Source organism: Mytilus trossulus, chromosome 14, assembly GCF_036588685.1.
Source record: "Mytilus trossulus isolate FHL-02 chromosome 14, PNRI_Mtr1.1.1.hap1, whole genome shotgun sequence".
NCBI lineage: Eukaryota > Metazoa > Mollusca > Bivalvia > Mytilida > Mytilidae > Mytilus > Mytilus trossulus.
This window is the reverse complement of record NC_086386.1, coordinates 55,650,839-55,673,839: the sequence shown is the minus strand read 5'-3', so window position 1 is coordinate 55,673,839 and position 23,001 is coordinate 55,650,839. Positions and strand designations below refer to the sequence as shown.

Genomic DNA, 23,001 nt, shown 5'->3' with positions numbered 1-23,001 from the left:
GGGATCCATTCTGATAAAGAATTATTGGAACTTGCTTTGTTGGTCGGTTTTGCTGATTTAAGTATTTATCTATTATAAGTTTATTAGTTATTTTTATGATGCGTGTTGTCAAGTGTGGTAAAATCGGCCAAATTGTTTCAGAGGAGAAGATGTTTGTAGATGGAAATAGACGACGACGAATAATGACGACGAACGACGGACATCAAGTAATTAGATAAGCTCTATTGGCCCTGTCAAAGCTCTTTTACTTTTTTGTTGTTGTAGCAACAGCAGCGCATTGTAGGTTAATACATTTATCACAAATGTAGCATGAAGCAATCCTAATTTACGGATATTGTATTTGGTTTGAAGAGAAATATACACGAACCTTTAGGTTTGGTTGGTATTGGTGTGTCGTCTTTTATATCGGTAGTGGTTTTCGTATATGTTGTTATGATTTCCGTTGTTTTCTGTTCTGTTTCTGTTGATTTTATTCCTGTGGAAGTGTCCATTTCAGTAGACGTGGAGTGTTGCGTTGTTATCTGATTTGTCTCTTTTAATGTCATGTCCGTCGTAGTATCAATTTCAGTAGACGTGGATGGTTGTATGGTTATCTGATTTGTCTCTGATGTTGTCATGTCTGTCGTCGTGTCCATTTCAGTAAACGTGGGTGGTTGCGTTGTTTTCTGATTTGTCTCTGTTGATGTCATGTCCATTGTAGTGTCCACTTCACTAGACGTGGATGGTTGCGTTGTTTTCTGATTCGTCTCTGATGATGTCATGTCTGTCGTAGTGTCAATTTCAGTAGACTTGGATGGTTGCGTTGTTTTCTGATTTGTCTCTGATGATGTCATGTCTGTCGTAGTGTCCATTTCAGTAGACGTGATTTCCTGTGTTGTCTCAGTTGGTGTCATTTCTGTAGTTGCTGCAAAAAAAGTTATGATCATGGTGTCAAAGATGAATACAGGTTGGTGTTGATTGAGTCAGTATGCTGTATTCTGAGGTACTAAACGACAAACCCCTTCAAAAATATAAAGGAACAAACCATTTCTAAAAATAATAATGAAGATATAAGGAGAGTTCTAGCATACTAATGTTAAACGTTACTAATTCAATCACAGTACCAATCACAAAAGAATTAAATCGTAAAGTACTCAAATATTTTGTCAAAATCGATAGTAGTTAAATTCCCTTAAAAAGTAAGAAAATATTATCAATGACAGAATCATGTTAAACAGAACAATCACAAATATATTTTTTACGAAAAAAGACAGCCTATGACCAGATGGCATCAAGGCTGATTAAAGTATTCTATCAAACCACACAGAACCAAATGTTGGACGAAATTGGAAGAAACCATGTCATTAAAGGGATATGCGATGTATTGGTGTTATGTATCAGTTTGATTCTTTCCAAAATTACTTTATTTTTTTACTTATACATTAATTTTTTTTTTTAAATGGACTATCACGGGACTACAAAGTTAAATGAATAAAGGATCACCTACTTAAAATGTCTTCATAGTAAGAAATAAGTCTGCGTAATTTGTGTGCCTTAGTTATTGAAGCGAGTGTTGACTTTTCAAGATGTCTTCGATCCTACTACTGCTCATTAGAAAAAAACCTCTTTAGAACCTTTAGATTCTGTAAAATTTACTTTAACGCTAAAAATATGCAAAGCGATATATTTACTCACCGTGTACTAACCAAACACATTGATAGCAATAACAAAAAACGAACCGTAACAAAAACACTACACAGAGACACTGAAAATTTATATTTTCCCTACATACTTTATACATCTAGGAAGTATGTTTTGCAAGAAATGGTTGAAATTATTACAAACCTTTCTCACAAGCACTATCACAGGGTTCACACAAGGACGTGTTTAAAGGTAAATTTGCACTGCTACCTGAAAAATATTAACATATATAGTTCGACTTTAACCAAAAACAAATCATAAATGAATTTGATAAGATTAAATAAGTGTATGTATGAAGGTAAGATTTCCTTTTAAACCATTTTTTATATAAACAGATTAGTATTGATATTTTTTTCTCAACTTCTTACATTTAGCAAAAAAATGTTTAGTGTTCTGAAAAAAAATTGAAAACAACACGTTTTCTAATTTATTGCGTCCGAAGCACTTTTCTGGATTTACCTCCATCAGGAACGCTCAAAGCCAAACATTTGAAATCCGAAAATGTATAAGTACCGAAAATCGTTGAAGAGCTATATGTCAAAAATACCAAAGATAAATAGCCAAATTCGTCTAAAGCCAACTTTGCCTGAGGGAGTTGAAACCTTAGTTTCATAATAATTTCAAAATTTATAAACAGACAATTTCAGTAAAGTTTGTTAAATCATGTCAGTACCGAAGCACTGACTACTGAGCTGATGATACCCTCGGGGACTGATAGTCTACATAGTTAGGATTTTTTTTACATGTTAGTCATATATTGTACCAATTCTATTACCCAACAACAAAAAATGAAATGCCGCAAATGATTCTACTGAAATGTGTTTTAAATAGATGACAACACTATTTATCAAAAACTCCCCTATCTTAACATTTCATGGTAAGCTTTGTTGTGAAATCCGTTCCAAATAACGTTAAGTTTTAAACAAAAATGAAGGTTACTGTACTGAAAACTTTTATTTTGAATATGCAAACCGAACATCGGAGAGAAAAAACAAACTACAATATTATCAAAACACAAAATGTCCCCTTTCCTGCATTCAAACGAAAGTATACATTTTCAATTTCATATTACAATATGTGTTGTATACATACAATAATAATTAATCATGTTAAAATAACTACTTATAGATTTTTCAATGCAGCATTAATACTGTGTTCGGTTCCGACAATGCTCGATCAAATGATGAGAATTGAATTGACAAATCATCACAGGGCATTAAAACCACGGGGGGGTCTCTTCCTATATAAAGGTATATACATATGTGCCGCTGGAATGGGTCCCTTTTTTGATCCGTCAAATATATCAATGGGGTGCAATTTTACCGAGGAAATATATCAATAGGTAGTAATTGACCGATTGTGATATATCAATGGGTGATAAATATATGAATGGGTTATGATTTCGCTGTGAAATATATGTATAGGTAGGGATTTCACAATTATTCAATATATGAATGGGGGGGTGTTTTTAAAATCCCAGCAGCACACCTGTACCCAAAATCCCATGTTGAGACCCCCCGTGATTAAAACTATGATGAAAAGTCCGCTTCAAAACTAACGACTACTTGTTACTACATTGTACGTTCACAATCATACACCAACAAAAATGTGATTAGTTAAAATCAACAAAGGCAATAAAAATTCAACCACTGATCTTAACATTTGGGGTTTGGTGTATGACAATAGCCAAATCCTAAAGTTTTAATGCATCAAGAAAATTCAGGGGAGAAACTCATTAAATACTGTTTATCTATAACACACTTTGAGTATACTATGTACATGTGTAGTTTAAAGTGTAATCAATTTATTTCGATTGGTAATAATCAGTTTATTTGTATCCATATGTGTATAAATGTTCGAAATCGCAAAATTAAAATTTAAAAAAAATGCTTTTGCAAGAATTAATAAATAAGAAGAAAAAAAAACAGAGACATAAACAACATCGATACAAATTTTTATATTACATATATAATATACCTGATTTTTTAAGTGTACGAATCCTTGGTTGAGTTGTGTACTGACAGAATGTGCTACACACTGGAACAGTATTGTCTGAAATACTGCCCGATTGATATACTCTCTCCTCAGGATAAACGTTACTATCTTTATCTGCAAATGATTAATTGATAAATAATTATATGAATTATTGATAACTGTCAGAAGTTGTGTGACAGTTCTTTAAAACAGGAGCAAAAATAAACTGACAAAACCATGGCTAAAATGAAAAAAAAACAGACAAATCACAATATAAAGGAAACAATATAGAAAACTAAAGACTAAGCAACCCGAACCCAGTCCAATACTGGGGGTAAATATTGCTTGATCAAATATTTTGTTCTTTCTTTTTTTTTCTCTTTTCGTTAATATACCTTTCGTTGTTTTTTTATGGTCTGTTTGAAATTAAAATACATAAACCAATACACATATACATTGTAATTAACAAATAATATAAAAGATATAACAAGTTATGTGTTTGTTTACTTTAATTGCACTCGCATCAAGCAGTTGTTTTCTTCGAAAAACAAATCGATTAAGAAAATATAAACAACAAGAAATTTTACTAGGAGATTTCGTCTGGTAGTTTTTAAGATATCATATTAAAAAAACACAAACGTTGAACAAGCCATCTATTCAATTTAAGAATCTTACGATTGCGATAAATGAACCGTTTTTGAATTATTGAGAGACAAACTTAACGTTTGGTAATTGGTTGAATAAAATTCAAAGAATTGAAAAAAAGTTGGAAACTTTAAAAAAAAAAAAAAAAAAAAAAAAAAAACAACATTAGGCATGTTAAGAGCAATTCTCTAAAACCACCAACCATTTCATATAGGGGGTCCGGCACGCATAGTCACCGATTTTCATAAAACTTAGCCAAAACATGTGATCATGTAAAAAAGTTTAAAAAATGTCCACCCAAATGTTGCTAGGTCATGGTTGCCATGGCAACCAAGTGAATTAGATTTCACGCAAATTTTGAGGAATTAAGCATCGAAAAAACAAGTACTTTGCAGTCATTCGTAATCAAAACTTGGTTTTATTTAATGATATTTGTAAATATTTTTTAGAAACATGAAACTTAACAAACAAAATAGTAATGTCATATATAAAAAAATTTTGGCTGAATAAAGTCACAACCGCAGAAGGCAGAGGTCATTTTTCAATATAGTTCTGGAGACAAATTTTACACATTTTGTATGAACAAAATAGACATTTTTGCATCCACCTCCATTTAACCTGTGGTTATGAATGAAAAGTATCGATGTTTCTCATAAAAAAAATTATAACAAAATGTTTGGGAAATTAGGTTCTAAGATGGTTGCTATGGAAACAAAAATGTGTCATTTTTGCCTTTTTACCTCTAAAATGTAGCCATTTTATTAAAATAATCCACAAAAAGTAGTTATTATTGAATGATTATTATGTGCAAAATATTGGCAATTAAATTACCATGAATTTTGCCAAAGGTCAAAGGTCATTGATGACCTTGACCTTTGACCTTGTGTATATTAATTGAATTTTGAAAGGGAAAATAATAGAAAGAGGCTACAAAACATGGAGAAAATTATCAGGAAGTTTTAAGCCACTTCTTATCAACATATGAAAAATAACGAGTCAAGGTCATCTCAAAAGTGCTTAGCAACCACCCTTATTTGATAAAAAAAAATGTACCTAGCAACCATACATGATTTCATTCAGGACTATATAAATTATTACATAGACCTAACTTCAAAGGTCTAGAAGGTGTCATCACATAAGTTGTAAGCAATCATTCATTTAAAGTGTAAAACTGCCTAGCAACCACATATTTATATTAGGAAAATGCCTAGCAACCATCGCTTTATATTGAAAAAATGCATAGCAACCAATTAATTATTTAGAAAAACTGAACAGCAACAGTTTATTTTTGATTTCATTTGGACCAAAATTAGAAAAAAATAATATTAGAAACACATGTCTAATCCGGAAAAGTAGATCATATAGCAAAGGAGTAGGTCCGGTAAGACCCCTTTTTGGCCCCAAAATATGGCAGTTTTACAAAATTGTTAAAATGTATACTTTTAGTTATTTATTGGACAGTAGAATGCTTCTGCTACATAAATATGGGCTGTTTTTGACAATACGATGTACATATATCGAGTACTAGCACCATTAAGTCATGCTAAATTACTGAAATCTTCACAATTCTAGCATTTTGGTTAAATTTTAGACGGTTTCCGTGTAAAACGAAAGTGGCCGCATTCGTGTTCATCCAAAATATTTAAATGTAAGTTGTATTTGATGATTATACATAACATATATAAAGGTTGAGGATGAACACGGATGCGGCCACTTTCATTTTTGACAAAAACCATCTTAAAAGTGACATTTTTCAGCATATTTGGTAGATTTTTCATATTTGAGCTTGAATCGGACCATTTTTAATGACAAAATTAGTTAAAATCTTTCACATACGTTAATTGATTCAAATAAAATAGACATTTGAGTGTTTAAAAAGTGGTCAACATCTTTCGTCAGATGAACCCGGAATTTGAGGCCAAAATCGGTCCTTACCGGACCTACTCCTTTAATTTCATGAGACTGATTACACATACAGTCATGGGACAAAAGTGAGTTCTCACTCAAAAAAAGTCCCATCATTTCAACTGAAATCAATATTTTTCAATACATACGCACATACGGTTACTTCGTAATAACTTTTCGAAAAATATTGATTTTAGTTGAAATAATAGGACTTTTTTCTACTGGGAACTCACTTATGTCCAATGACTGTATAAACACAAATTTAAAAGATGTCGTCTGATGAGACAACTCTCCAGAAGACAACCAAATGTTATTTAAAGACATTGTTTATATCTATGTGCATCTAAATGTAAAAAAAAATGTTTTCAGCATGTTTTGGGGCAATTTTATTTATCTTCAGATCAGACACTATCACATTCATTTCGTTAAACTTTTTGTAAATGATATGATAATTCAACTGGTACTTTTTCGTAAAATTGATGAAAAACTTTGGAAAAAACAGCATTTGTAATTCAAGCAAGAAAAGGACACAAAGTTGCGATTAATTGAAATTAACACGAGTAAACTCATGCATGTGAATTACCTAAGAAATACAATACCTGTTCTTTATAGAAATTTGAGAGTCTAAAAAGAAGAATGAATTAAAACTTCAGTTTGGCACCAATACAAAGATGGTTGCTATGCATTTTCTGATTATATAAGAATGTCTGGTAAAGTTTATGTTGAAAATATTGACCCCTCAACTTTTAATTAGGATGTATAACATAATTCGTATCAATCTGAACCCAACTATGCATGGTTGCTAGGTACTTTTATATCAAGTAAGGGTCGTTGCTAAGAAGTTTTAACATGACCTTGACCTCTGGCATTTTGCTTTCAAACAAAATGTAGCAAAATTTGGTCTCAACACTTTTTCTAAATACATTTTGGGTTTATTTGATAAAATTTTTAACAAAATTAAATAAAAAAAGACCGAAGGTCAAAGTCAAGGTCATAAAAAACCTGTGACCTTGAGGTCAACTTTCAGGTCATTCAATGCACAACATGTCCTAAATGATTTGTATTTTGTATTTGCCACTGTTTTTAAACTATTCAAATAACAATGTCAAAATTTTTCTTCAAAATACCAAATATGACACTTTTAAGTTCCCATAGCAACCACCCTAGCAACCTATTTCCCAAACCTTTAATGATAAATTATTTCTGGGCAACAGCCATAATTTACATTTATCACTTTAGTATAATTGGTTGTGGATGCAAAAGTGTAAAATTATGTCATGCAAAATGCCTATAATTTGCCTTTTTGAATTCAGGGAAAATTCCACTATTTGGACCAGTGCTGCCCCTTCTTCCTTTTTTGTCAGAAATAATTTCTATCTTTTAACCGACTTTTTTTAATTATAGCTAAAATATTCAAAAAACTTGAAATGTATGCATAATAACTGCTTAAAATGGGTCATTTTTTATCCTCAAAATATGCGATTTTGAGGCAAAATCCAAGGGGACTCGTAACCATGGCAACGTGGGCATGAAAAAAATGTTTGTCAACATTTTTCTTGTTCGTTTATCGATAGCTACCAACAGACCAAGTTTCAAGAAAATCTGAGACTATGCGTGCCGCAACTTGGTTGGTGGTTACAGAGAACTACTATTAAGATGTAAAAGTCCTAATTATGAAGCACAATTCCTTACTTGGTACGAGTATTTTCTTATTTAGAAAACAGTGGATTAAACTATCCTGGTTTAATCTTTAGAAAAAAAATTGCATTTGTATGACAAGAATAACATTTTATCGAATAGATACTTCATGTTTGTAGCAGTAATATTTCACATACCTGATAATAGATAGAAATAGAAGAAATCATCTGCCACTTTGGTTAGTTTCATGCATATGTATACCCATTTTGTGTTTCGGTTAGCATCTGTGTAGCTTTTATCACTCCTGCATATAGAAATAATGTTATTTAAATCTTGATAAAATATTTACTAGATTTTACTAGTAGTAACTTCTTTCAAGTACTGTTTTTAGCATTTTTGTGCGTTTTCTTAAAGCAACTGTTAAGAATATTTGTGAGTTGAAAGGATTGGAATAGTCTACATTAAAATAAAAGTTCAGAGTTCGTATCGTGGCAAATATATCCTATAAACAATAACAATGAAAACTTTTAAACACGTCACAAGATTGACCATTTCAGACATTTTGACTGATCTCAGGTTTCCTGGAAATGTTCAAATATCATATTACACATGTCAACAGTTGAGCACTATGTCTCACAGAATTGATACTGGGTATTTTTGGGGGGTATGTAATGTCAACCATCAGAGTTTAAAATAAAAAGTGTTTCAAAAGGAGTTTTGATAGATGCATCAATAGGTTCTACATTTGCATAATGTAACACGTCTGAGTCTTGTGATCTTTGTATATGTACAGGTATATAGAGTTTAACTGACAATCCTATAAAAAAATATCGAAAACGCATCTAGAGGATAGAGATGAAGATTTTGACCTTAGACAATCAAAACATTTTAACTAACAATTTCAATGTCAAAATCAGATGACGAGTCTCCTGCAATTCACCACCAGGTTGGTGCTGTTTATGTAGAACTTATTAACTTAAAAATGTATATTGATCTGACAAAAAAAAATATACAGGAGTATTAAGGCAAGTGTATATAGTTATTGTTTTAGTAGTCTAGCCCGCATTGTCTTGCCTTAATATATGATACTCACTTGAAAACTGCAACTGAAACAGCACTAGACAGTGTTAAGTTAGAGATACAGGTCCAAGCGTTCAAAGTTGTACCTAAAGCATTTAATTCAATGTTTGACGGCTTTGGAAGTGTTGTTCTTCCAAAAGTGAGTGTTGTTGTTTGTGCGTTGTTTGAAAGGTCTGTATACTGATAATTCCAGACTGAATTGTGTAGTTCTGTTGGAAGGGTACATACTCCACCTATGCATAAACAAAATGTGGAATAAAAAAGTATGATTAATTCAGGGACATCTTTCACAAAAAAAAAAAATTATTAGAATTGTACTGGCATCACCAATAGCAAAACATGGACTACATTCGGTTTTGTCATTATTTTTTTTTAAAGAATAAACCATGCAATGATGACATCATAAACATGATCAACAGTAGACGTTCTCAAATATACATCAATATGGGATATTTCTGTGTTGATTTTCTCACTTACATTTTCAATGAGATTTAAATCGGCGATACTGTCATATTTTCTATGTATTTCATCTGTCTTTTCTTTACAACAGATGTAACCTTTTTTTTTTTTTTATAAAATTTGTTAATGCCGGAAGGGTTAATTTTTGTCAAGTATTTCAATGGTTTTTTTTTTAATTTTAATCATTTTCCAAGCATTTTCATTTTGCTAAATGTATACATACCAGTGGCGTCATTTAAGAGGAGAGAACTCGAATTCAAATCAAATGGTTCAATGCATATAGTCTATATATATATGTGTCTGAATGATAAACAATGAAAAATCTTACGGGGCGTATGATCATATAATTATGAAAAAAAAATAACAAGTATACAATGGTACAAAATTACCAAAATCTAATTAAAATCATGAATTAATGTATTATCCTTCATTAGTAACGTATACAATGATCATTATCTTGTCATTTTATAGTCAAACTGAAATTATAAAATTGAAGTTGCATTGAAGACTATTGAGGATCCAAAATGTTAACACATTTTTGATTGCAAGATCCAAAATATTTCTTCACGATAATGTTTGTTTGGGTTGCTAAACCAATCTTGTCAATATAGCGGAAATTTAAACAAATTGCTAGCTATAAATCTATAAACCATATCATTTTCTTCGCAACATGTACCATATTATGATTATGTCATATGTTTTCCACTGGCTTGGAAGCTTTTTTGCCGTTAAGGACTTTAGCATTTGCCTTAAAATTTAATATTACATTAGTCAAATATTGCTTTTTTTATTTTGTAGATGCTAAGATTAATACATTTTGATTTTTTTATCAAATATTTAATATTTTTTTTACTCTGACCAAATTAATCACAGTTTTCACGATAACACAACCATTCCCATTTACCCGCTGACAATCTGGTTATAATAAAATAGAAAGTATATTCATATGAATTACAAATTATATATGCTGATGGTTTCATTTAAAATCTAAATGTTCATCTTTTTAATAAAAATGAACCAGTCATTGTGTAATATGAATCGTCATCAAATTACCTGTTTTTTTACGTCTTGGTTCTTCACCTTTTTCAACTAAATCTATCTGATATCAAACTATGTAATACATTTATAAATTAAAAAAAAAACAACAGAATAAGCTATGGAATTATTAGCACTGCGAACAAACATACATTGACAAAGCAGTTTGTTTCGTGAAAGACAAGATAGTGTTTTATACTCATCATGGTGAAATAAATGTCGAATCGACAGATTCGAAAACACCTTTTAATTTGAGTTTGGCTCAATTGAAATACCGGTAAAATAAATAACATAAAAGTCGAACGACGTATTGAAACGAAAAATAATTCTTAAAGGTGACATGCATTATTCAACAATATTTGACTGGAAATAAAAAAAAAATGACGCACTAAATCGACATGACATACAAAATCAAAAAAAATCAAATATGCCATTAGAACTAAAATATAAAAGAAAAGAGAAAACTTAAACATTGTAATACATGCATGATCGTTTTAGTTACTAGCATCAGAACAAAACAGGTAGAAGATATATCACACGCGTCAGTTACATTTTGAATAAAGGAGTATTCGTTTAGTAAATATATGAATCAAGTATCCGAGGATTAACACATTATTAATTTTTCTTATTGCACGCATACTGTAGGTGGTGATTGTAGACACAACATGATCTACATGTCTGTGTGTAGGATCAAACAGAGAGTTCAATACTTTGGAGTATGCCATGCAAAAGTTTAGTAACCTAATTCATTAATGACATATTTTAATGTTATTGTACGTAATATATTACGCATGTTTTGTAACTGTATACCATTAACAGTAATGCAACCTAGATCCTACACGCTATAGTACAACAGGATTCTTTAAAACTATACAATATATATTTATTGAAATGCCTAAATATAAATTTGTGAATGGAAATGGGGAATATGTCAAAGAGACAACAACCCGACCATAGAAAAAAAACAACAGCAGAAGGTCACCAACAGGTCTTCAATGTAGGGAGAAATCTAGACATACTTTTTGATTGTATAAGACAATGCACTTTTATTCCAAAGAAAGTCGTCGGAATATGCTTCAAATGAGTGACGCCATAAGTACAAAAGAAATAATAATAAAGGATTTTAAGCTTTGGTTTACAATAAAGAGTACTGTAAGAAAATATATCGCACGTTTGTGCAATATGCAAAATCACCTTTGGACATGTTTTAGAAACATCAGTGCAATAACCTTTGAGCAAAACAACATAACAATGGTTGTATTTTATATATCATTGGTAGTTCCTAAAAACTACCTTAAATTATTTAGCCTGCTAAGACAGGATCTGACCAACATAAATTTGGTGATGTTTGTCACAGGAAATTAGTTATTTATCAATATATTCTAGAAGCATAAACCCAGTTTACTGTAGGATTAAATCTGCATCCATTGTACGCTTGTACTTATTCTGTCCAATATTCCAATACTCACTTCATTGTTCATACAGGTCCGTAGCCAGGAATTTCCAAAAGGGGGTGGGGTATTTGGACTCTAAAACTCAACTTTAAATGTCGAAATTCAAATTCAAACAGAACATTGACTTAAAGAGTGCTCCTTTGTTTGTACGAACTATCAGAACCCGCTCCCCCTTTCCTCTGGGCTACAAGTATGTCAGTTTAGGTTTCTTTTACAAAAAGAGCACTAGCCGTTTTAAATATCTATTGTTGGGCAGGAATTCAGCTTACTTTGTGAAACATCATACAGAGTCAGGCAAAAAATACATGGAAGAAGATATCACTGCCATGCTGGACTTTTTAATTGCTAACATATTTTTTTTAATTTGGATGTTTGGTCTACAAACAGACTATAGGAATCCCAATGGGTACCAATTACGCTCCTCTACTTGCAGATTTGTTTTTGTATTCCTATGAAGCAGAATTTACCCAATGGCTTGTACAGAAAGGATAAAAGAGATTAGCCCAGTCTTTTAATTTCACCTTTCGGTATATTGATGGTGTACTGTCTCTTAATAATAATAGATTAAGTGATCACTTATATCTAATATATACAAATGAACTGAACTTGAAATTAAAGATACTACCGACACAGATAAATCTGCTTCATATTTAGACCATTTTATCGAAATGACTACTGATGGTAGGTTAAATGCCAAAATTCATGACAAACGCGATGACTTTTATTTGCCTAAAGTCAACTTTTCATTTCTGTGTAGCAACATGACAGCGGCACCAGTATATGGAGTATATGTGTCTCGATTGATGCGTTATTCTAGAGCTAGCTCAAAGTACGTTGATTTTGTTGAACGAGAAATACTGCTTTCAAAGTTGCAAAGACAGGGCTATGAATTAATTAATTAAAGTCATCACTCAGAAATACTTACCCTTCTGGAGCACCTGATTTCACTCCAGATTTTTAGTGTGTGTTGTTTCTTATTTAGTATTTATAACTATTGATGTATATGTAATTTGTTATTGTTTTATTCAAAATACCTAAATATGAACTTTTATTCCATACAATTCATTTAAAGATGTGGAAATAAAATTAGGACGGATATTTTTAATAAAACAACAACATTGTACACGCAATCAATTTGGTAAAATAAGATAGAACCCGGATCGAAAACAATTTAAAGAATTGATGAAATACTATAAAATTTGTCATGATATCTTATCACAAAAATACTGACATCCGAGGAAAATAAAAAAAAAGGTTTCCAATCAAATTGCAAAATTAAAACCTCAAACACATCAAACATATGGTTAGCAACTGTCAAATTCCTGACTTGGTACGTGTATTTTCTTATGTAGAACATATTGGATTAATCCTGGTTTTGAATCTAGCTGAACCTCTCACGTGTATAACAGTCGTATCAAATTCCATTATATTGCCAACTATGTGTAATAAAAAACAGACATAAAAGGTGGAAAAAAGAGTTAAAGCAGTCAACATTGTATTATAATCTTCATCACTATAAATACGAACAAACATTTAACAAAGAAGCACAAAATATTATATAGACCAAGCATATAAGAAAAACTTAAAGACAAGAATACATACATTTACCATAGTACAATAGCACAATAACGGGATGTATAAGTACACAGCCAGGTCATGTATATGTATCAATGAAATATAATGAGCAATAATTATTTTCTAAGGAATATTAAAGAATATTTTGAATTAAAATTAAGAAATTGTCTGAAAATGAACATGAAATTTGATTATGTTATTTCGAACTGCCAACGACATGATAAAATTTGAAATCATTACATCCGAAAAAAAATAACCGACTAATTTTTGATTGAAAAAAACATAGAAGTATACATTGTAGCAACCAACATCTTAAATTTATACTTAAAAAGGTTCACTATTTGGGCGTATACACAATCACCGAATTGAAGAAGCAGTAAAAATACTTCAACAGTAGTGCATATACTATAATGTATTATGTTACAAAATAAGCAGCAAGTACTATGTGATACAAACAGTCAGATTATGTCATTTATGAATCAGGTTACTTTTAGTGGAATGCATACTTTAAATGTCACTGAACCCCTATTGTAACCATATACATTTAAACAATGATTGTATCTTCATTTACCATCCACCGTATGCGTTAAATTTTAAAAATAGCGATATGTCCATCCTGGGTGAATGGGTACATGTCTACACTAAACGTTGACTCTATTATTCGAAATATCATGTTTAACCAAGCGGGTGCGTTCCGCAATTATTATACAATAAATTTACAAGTATGGCTGCTGCAGAAATTTAAAAGATAATATCTCCGACGTAATATATACGTATTCTTTTTTACGCTTTTAGTCATAAGACGGATGATGTGAAAATGTTAGAATTTGTTTTTACGATATTCTATTTCTATTTTGTATTTGTCAATGTTATCTTCTCATTAACTTATGGTAATGCAATTTCTGAATATACGTGATCGTAAATCGGTGTCTGGTCGCAAGTCCGTCATGGAAAAGCTTTCCAAATAGTAACTTTAAAAACATGCGTACTATTTATTATTGTTAATATTCAATTTGCATAATTTTTGGATAATAAAATATATTGTAGTAACTCTTGTATAAAGTAAAATTACATAAAAGAATCACGATTTACTTATCGACAAACCAGATAGAGGACTGTATGATAACGTCCTTTGTATAATTGATACAATTCTGTATACATCATGATACCTTGATATCTTGTCCCAGGCAAAGATAACCTAGGCTGTATTTGGCACAACTTTTGGCAAATTTAGGTCCGATATGCTCTTCAATTTTGTATTTGTTTGGCTTTATAAAAATTTTGCTCTGAGCGTCATTGGCGTATTGAATTAAAAGCCTAGTACCTTTGAAAACAATTTATCCACATCTACATGTAATATGGAACTATATATGGTATTACATTAGTATGAACAGAGAAAAAATGGATGACAACACGATGTAGGGGAAAATTGACCATTACGTACAGTGTAAAGGCAAAAATAATACCGAGATGCTTAGTATTAATACTAGAAAATTAAGGACTAAATAGAGAAAACAAACAAGGAGATATGTTAATAATTATACAGAATAGATAAGTGAAGAGCTCTTAAACTACAACGTTTTATAATAATGCGTTGTATAAACTATCGGACCAATTGGTTATACATTTGTAATCGTATATAGAGCTGATCACCTTGTTTACATAAAACAAAACATGCTAAAAATATTCGCCTGCTTTACTAATCATAATGGAATGATTTGAATGACAAGTACAGTTAGCATATAAACTAAACATAAACAATCTTATGGGCCATGTATTTTGGTCAGACAAACAAGTTCATCTAACTAGCATACCACACACCAAATATAGAGACCCTGTTGCGTTTAGTACATACGAAACATACCAAACATTGATAACTGAACTATAAAAATGATGTCGAGGTCATTTGAACTATAACAGGTATCTATTCCATGCAATCATTCCAAACATTACGTAGATTGATTGCTGACGTCCAGTGGCAAATCTTTCATACATGTTCAGGACTACCATACATTACATAAAGTTTACCTATTGACTGAGCTCAAGGTCAGATGATCCCTGCCAGACAGACATAAATTCCTTACAATCATTCCATACATCAGTTCTACTGTGTAGTCTATAGTATATCATGAAATAGACTAAACCGGAAACCTTTTACATTCTCTAGGACATGGATCATATCACAGACGGAAACCTCGCAACATAAGGGAATTGATTAAAATGTATGAAGGACCCAGGTCTTCTTCTTCTGAAATATAATGCTGATACAGATAGTATACGCAGTTGCCGCCGCAAACGCCGTCGTTTTCGACAGACGGTAATCCCTATGTCTTGCATTTTGAGATTTGTATTGCAGAAGAGACTAAAATTATACATACCTGCGAATGTAGAAAAACTTGATATGAGTAAAACCGTTGTCACACAGATGCTGTTATATTCGTTAAATACGTTCATGTTGAACTTTCATCTTTCACTGTAGTTAAAATCCTTCACATGAGATGGTTAAACGTATCATTGCAACAATAAAGCCATCTGAAAAGAGGTCGTGTTACAAAATGTATTTATCTATAGTTTTTACTTTCGTGAAAATAATGCCAATATTCCTAAACTACATGAGGATATGAATGTGCATGCACAGTTGTATAGTGTGCTCTGTATAGCGTACATTAACTTTCCGTTAAACATCAACTATTTAAAAAATAAACAAAAAAATTGATGTGGACACTGATCCATAACAGGGTAAATATATACATCAACACATTTAGTCAGAAATTCAATTCTATTTTACAATGAAATATGATAAATGTGTCAGGTGAAAAGAATTATCGTGTCCATAAAATTTGTTTCACTATATGAACTCAAATTATCGTTTCAGTGAAATATATTTAGGAAAAGTAAGAAAATGATTGGATGTGACGGATAATTCATCGAATCAATTATTTTTTTAACTTTGAACTACATGTAGCTGATGCATGGTTTATAATTTAGTGAACATAAATACTCTGATTTTTTTTAGTCTTACATATAAATTAATGTCATATCGACTTTTAAGAGCCCAAACGCACCTTAATGGTGAAAAATGAAATAATAAAATACGGATGTTTAAATTCGATACGTTGTAAGTTCATTCATGTCGTAATCTTTTCATTGCTAAATGTCGGAAATCCGCATGTATTTCTAGCAAAAACTTAATTGAAAAAAACATATTTAGAGACAACAGGCAACATAACATCATTTTGTTTTACTTACAAAATTATATGAATATTTAATACTAATGCCACTTCCTAATGCCACTTCCTTTAAAAAAAACAAAACTTTCACCAGTCAATATGAAAACATTCAATAAAATGTGTCCACAAGACCTACATAATATATCTGCATGAAAGTTCATTTATTAAATGCATGCTACATTGTTATTCATCTTAATGCATGTATATGTATCAAAATAATTACATCTTACGATTCATTTAACACATGCACATGCAAAATTTGTATTTTGATACTAAAAAGATTTTTCTCAATATTGCAAAAGTTGAAATTGCATTTTAGTCCAAAAATACAAAATCGCAATAATAAATACAATAATAAATAAATCTGATGTACAGTAGTTGTCGTTTGTTTATGTAATTTATACGTGTTTTTTTATATAGATTAGACCGTTGGTTTTCCCGTTTGAATGGTTTTACACTAGTAATTTTGGGGCCCTTTATAGCTTGTTGTTCGGTGTGAGCCAAGGCTCCGTGTTGAAGGCCGTACATTGACCTATAATGGTTTACTTTTTTTAAATTGTTATTTGGATGGAGTGTTGTCTCATTGGCACTCACACCACATCTTCTTATATACATGTATATATATATACACAATAATCGCTGAAATTACAGTAGTTTTGTTTAAGCCGTTGAATCATTTTGTTTTGTAAAATGCATGTGCATTTTATTATATATAAATTGTGTTAACTAAAAAATAAAACTTATGAAGAAAACAAGGCTATTTATTTTACTTGATTATTTGACAAAATAAACATAATTCTGTTCATTTTTTTAACAATCTCATCTACACATTAACTTTGAAAAGACATTTTTTCGTTTTAAAAGATATTTATTCAGAACATGGTGCATATTTGTTAATTGTAAGAGAATAATGATTCAAATACATTTCACGGAGAGAAACAAAATTGTAACTGCAATACCAGAAACGATGAGTCTTTGGATTGAAACAGTTATAAAAACGAATTGTGTGCGTTTGGTTAACGTAATTCGTTAGTTTTCCAAAGTCGACCGCAAATATATTATTATGCAGAAATAGTTGTGTACATTTACCGTATCCTTACCTGTTTTAAGTTTTGTATACATAAACTGGGGAGTGTAAAGGCAACAATAATTTAAATGTTACTGTGTTCTATTTAGCGTCAGTTCTTAGTTGTATTGTTGTAAACCATCGTGTTCGACGACCAAAGAGGCATAACTCAAACCTAAAGACCGAATGTTTTACTAATATCTTGTTAGACGTTGTTTACTCAAATGAAAATAAACTATTACAAAAAAGTGCATAGTTATGAATACTACAAGCAGTTTCATTGTTATAATTGAATCTCATTATATGCACATTTCTTTACTTATTATTCCCAAACGTATTTACTCTGAGTAGGTATTACATGTGCGCCTTCGTGAACAAGCGACTGATACGAGGCTCTGAAAATAAAAAGTTGCGTGCGATAAAGCAAAATTAGCATTCTCAAATGTATAACTAGAAAGAATTAAATAGAACTGGAAGTGTTAATTGTATTCGACTGATGACCCTCCCTTTTTTTTTGGTATTCGGGTGAACATTCAATCTTTGAAAGTGTGGCTTATCTTTGAATGTATATGTAATACATTATTATACAATATAACTTATAGGAGAAATGAATTGCTATTTTGATTTTCGATTCATTTTACTTTCATCTCATGTTATAGAAGATGCTTTCAAAACTTATTTACGGGATGTGTATTTGTTCAACGTTATCTTGGTAAATACGCATGGTTTATGCCTCTTTTCAATTCATCATATAGTTGAGCGGCGAATGTTGAAAAATTCGGTAGATTTGGAGTTCGAAATTGTAGTTCAAACTAAAGACAGAGACCTTCTTCGTGACAAAAATCTCCGTGCATGTAATGTCATCAGTTTTGACAATGTACTATTCTCTTTTACTAGATAAAACTAGTCGGACCTAATGGAACCTGAAGGCTAAACTGGCGACGCATTACAAGGCTGCCAGTGCGTTATTTGGCTAACAAGTACCTGGTAATTAGTCACGCTATGTTTCGTTTTTAAACAAGTTTCTGTTACCAGTATTCCGACTTAATATGGTCACGCCTTAAGGGGGAGACATACCAGGCAGCATGTGCCGCTTTGTAAGGACTTGGGTCTTCCTTGAGCTGATATGTCTATTGTCAAAATGTAGGTAGTTGCAGCAATGTCCAGGCCGTATCAGCCGACAAAGCAAAATATTTATCTTTTTACGCATTTTGTTCAAAAAGTGAATCGGTCGATTGAAGTATTATACGACGTCTTTCCAGGGTTGATTTCAATATCGTAGCAGCTACATAGCGACTAAGTAGCTGCTATCAATATCTATGTAGAAACTAGTCTAAAGCTGCACGTTCAATAGTCAAAATCTACGTAGCACTACGTAGCTGCTACGATATTGAACTCATCCCTGTTATACCTTTTATACACATCTAGTGATCTACAGTGTAAACTGCACGTGCAAATAATGTCAGATTAAAACGTCATTACCTCCCCTGTAGGTCCGTGTAACACTTATCAATTCAAAGTTTTAAAAAGTTTTTAAATTTTAGATTTTTGGATTTTCGATCAAAGTTTTAAAATATGCAAATTCCAAATTATGTAAAAGTTTTGAAATTTTAACCAAATAATCAAAATATTAAAATTCTAAATATCGTTTTTAAATTTGATAGTTAAGAAATTTGATAAAACTTTTTAAATACTAAACTGGACGTTCAATTTTGATTACTTTACTTTTTGAAAGTTCGATATTTTAACTTTTTGATTAAAATATGAAAAATAGAAAAGTGGCGAAAAGAGGGGAACATTAAAACACGGCTCTGATTATAATCATCCTAAGTTGGGAATAAATAGCACAAAATATATCAAATTATTTTTAATTACAAAATAAAATTTAAAAAAAGGAAGTCGTTTTATTTTAATTTTACATATCAAACATCACATGGGATAACAGTACTGAAATTTAAAGATTGTGCATCCATTAAACAATTTATAAAAACCTATTTAAACCGGCATCAACAAGGCCAGAGGCTCCTGAATCGGGACAGGCGCAGGTGCACAAAAGCAAAAAGCTTAAACATGTTACGTGAGATCACAACCCTCCCCCTATACATCTAGCCAATGTAGAATGAACTAACACATAGCAATACGCACAGTAAAACGCACTTTAAAAGAAATCCAGGTCATATGTCAGAATAGGAAACAAAAGAAACTAATCATAATGACAATGATAATGAATTAACAAAGGACTGCTATATATAACGCTAGCAGTAACTGACATATTCCAGCTCCAGACCTCATCTAATCTAATTGAAATATTATAATATCTTCATCATATGAATAATTATCACAATCCCTCCCTGTTGTATTTAATGCTATCATTCATGAAATATTTGTCACTGGCAACCACAAATCGATAATTCAAAATAGGTTCTTTGCATACAAATTTCAAAGAAACTTAGGATTCATCTCGTTCGGGCAAAGTAGCCCTTATAGATGGATTTTGATATGTTTCAAAGATATAGGAAGATGTTGTATGATAGCCAATGAGAAAACTCGACAGCTAAGTAACAATATATATATAAGTAAACAATTATAGGTTAAGATAAGGCCTTCAACACGGAGCCTTGGCACACACCGAAAAGCAAGCTACATGTATAAAAGGCCCCAAAAATTACTAGACTAAGTGTAAAACCATTCAAACGGAAAAACCAACGGTCTTATCTATATCAAAAAGAGAAACGAGAAACACGTATGAACTACATCAACAGACGACAACCGCTGTACATCAGATTAACTTCAATTTGGCGAAACACCTCTTCAGTTGTTTCGGATCTTATATTTGCTTCATTTTCAAATACAAATGTATTAAGTTTTCCGCGTTCTATAGGTCCCTGAATGCTTTACTTAAAATTCAGCGTTTTAAAATGTACTGGTTTTTCGAGAGCAACATTGGTGTATAGCTAAAAAAGGAAAAAAAATCATAATGCAGCTGGCAGCGTGGCACTCTCTTTATACGCCCAATTCTGATTTGACGTACCTGTGTTCTTTTACTTATTGGTTATTCTATTAAAGTAAGAGAAAAAAAATTGCGCTAAGCGCTTACAATTTTATCAAGTTTTACATCGCTATTAATCAATTTTTTTGGTTCAAAATTTAATACTATAAGGTATGTGGGAAATCTGGATTAGGAATATTTGCTTTGTCCTCTGCTTGCACAGCAATTTTTTTTCTCATTTAACTGGGGTCTAGAATATTTGTATGTACCATTATTGAAGCCCCTCGTGGAAGTATATATACAAATAAAATAAAAAAGTGCGTATAATCTACTAGTATTCAAAATAATTTTTAATTTTCGAATTGCCGACACCTACAAATGGATGGGTGAGTGCATAATGTACAGCGGAAACTATTACATAAATATGAAGGGAGTAAATAATGTTTATCCAATGAGGCATCTGATTTCACTGAATGGGACATAACTGACTGCAGTTAATGATTTCACATTGTTGCAGACAGAAAATAAGGCAAACTAAATGTCTTAAAATTCAAACGAATTCGATTTTTTTTCCAAATCGGTATTTATTGGCCTATGCTACAAATTGTAGTACCTAAAACTGGAACAAAATCGTACATAGCATATATCGCTGAGGTTGTCGATCGGTGAATAAATCAAGTATGATACAAAATTGGAATAATGTCGGTAACTGTAAAAATGCATGTTTACTTAGTAACTGAAATAGCAAGCATTCTTTTTTTTTCGTTGCTGTGAAATTTTATGATTTTTTTTTTCCAAAATTCTCTACATTTAAATGATGTTCGTGTAATACCCCATATAAGTTATTAATATACTCTGCAAGTTAAACATGTATTGGTAAAACAATAAACAATAATAATACTGAACATAAAATAGAAATACTGTATTTAATTTAATATGAAACTGGGACTTACATATGAAAGACATACAATCTAGTGCAGACTGTGACAGCAAATAACATAGAACTTAAGTATACCTTTACGTTCAGGAGTTACTTACATCTAATTATTATTGAATGTTTAACAGAAATAAGCAATAGTTGATCTGTTTTCATAGATTTGTCAGAACATCGGATTTTCTACATTTTTAAAAACATCGGGAAAGAATGATTTTACTCTGTAAAGGACCAGTGTTGATTATTGTTTCCAAATGTCTAGTGACAAATATTTCATGCAATTTCAAAATAAATTCTGCACCATTGGCCGACCGGAATATGGGTTGGAAAGTTAGACAATCCCTGTGACTGATGAATCATGTATGTCAGATGAGAACATATTGTTGTGTTGTAATAGACCACTCACGTATGCGGTACTATAAAATAATTCTTGAAGGTGCAGAGTGCTTTGGGCACTGCATGCACCAGGCACATGCGTGGATCCATCCATTAAAAAATGGGGGGGGGGATTGCAAATCCCGAACACCCTCTCGATCTGCCAATGAGGCATCTGATTTCAATTCGCTATACTTACTAGACGTGGCAGCGTATTTATACATCCCACACGACCACCTTCAAGTTGGTGCTCCTCATTAACCTTTGATTAACTGTCAGTCAGGTTATCATAATGTCCATGTCTACACCGCAGTCGACCCTTTGGTTGCTTAAGGATTTTTTTTTAATTTAAAAAACATGTCTGAAGGGGTAGTTCTTCGATTCAAAGGCAGCAGATTATTATTTAAAATTCTATAAAAAAGGATTATCTCTCCTTGATTCACCACGATGCATTTATACGGTTTGTTTATGTTTTTTTAGATTGATTTTTCATAAAAGCATGCCTTTATCTCATTAGCGTTATTGGATTCTAAGAAATTTACCAATTTCAAATAATTTACTGTACTAGACAAAGACTTTTAATAGTAATAATAAACATCACTAGGCTAAATTGTTGTCCCTTATTTTGTTATTATTAATAATGACGATTTTTTTTCTAATTGCCATCATGATATTAACGTAGCAATTCAAAAATTAATTTCGAGTCATTAGAATTATTTACCTGACCTTGGCAACGTCTTATACATAAACGAAAATATCTGATAAATATTGTATTTACTTACATTAAAGTGTATTTGACTGACTGACTGGCATCAATCGTTCACGGTGTGTTAGATTTGAACTCGCAAACGCCCGGATTAATTTGTATTGGGATTAAACAACCAGCTTATGGTGGCATTTTCATCGCATTATACAAATGACAATTAATAATTTCGAGTTTAAATAACATTTTAAATAATTTA

General features: G+C 31.4%; 1 protein-coding gene across 1 annotated transcript; it reads right to left on the bottom strand.

The window, feature by feature from the left end:
• Positions 1-320: 320 nt before the first annotated feature.
• LOC134697896 (uncharacterized) lies at positions 321-22,885 on the bottom strand. Its single transcript, XM_063560183.1, has 7 exons — positions 22,822-22,885; positions 15,824-15,977; positions 8,936-9,155; positions 8,040-8,146; positions 3,658-3,789; positions 1,825-1,890; positions 321-904 (listed from the first exon to the last, which is right to left on the bottom strand). The coding sequence occupies exons 2-7, from the start codon at positions 15,897-15,899 to the stop codon at positions 321-323; spliced, it is 1,185 nt and encodes a 394-aa protein (XP_063416253.1). The 5' UTR covers positions 15,900-15,977; positions 22,822-22,885.
• Between the last annotated feature and the right edge of the window lie 116 nt (positions 22,886-23,001).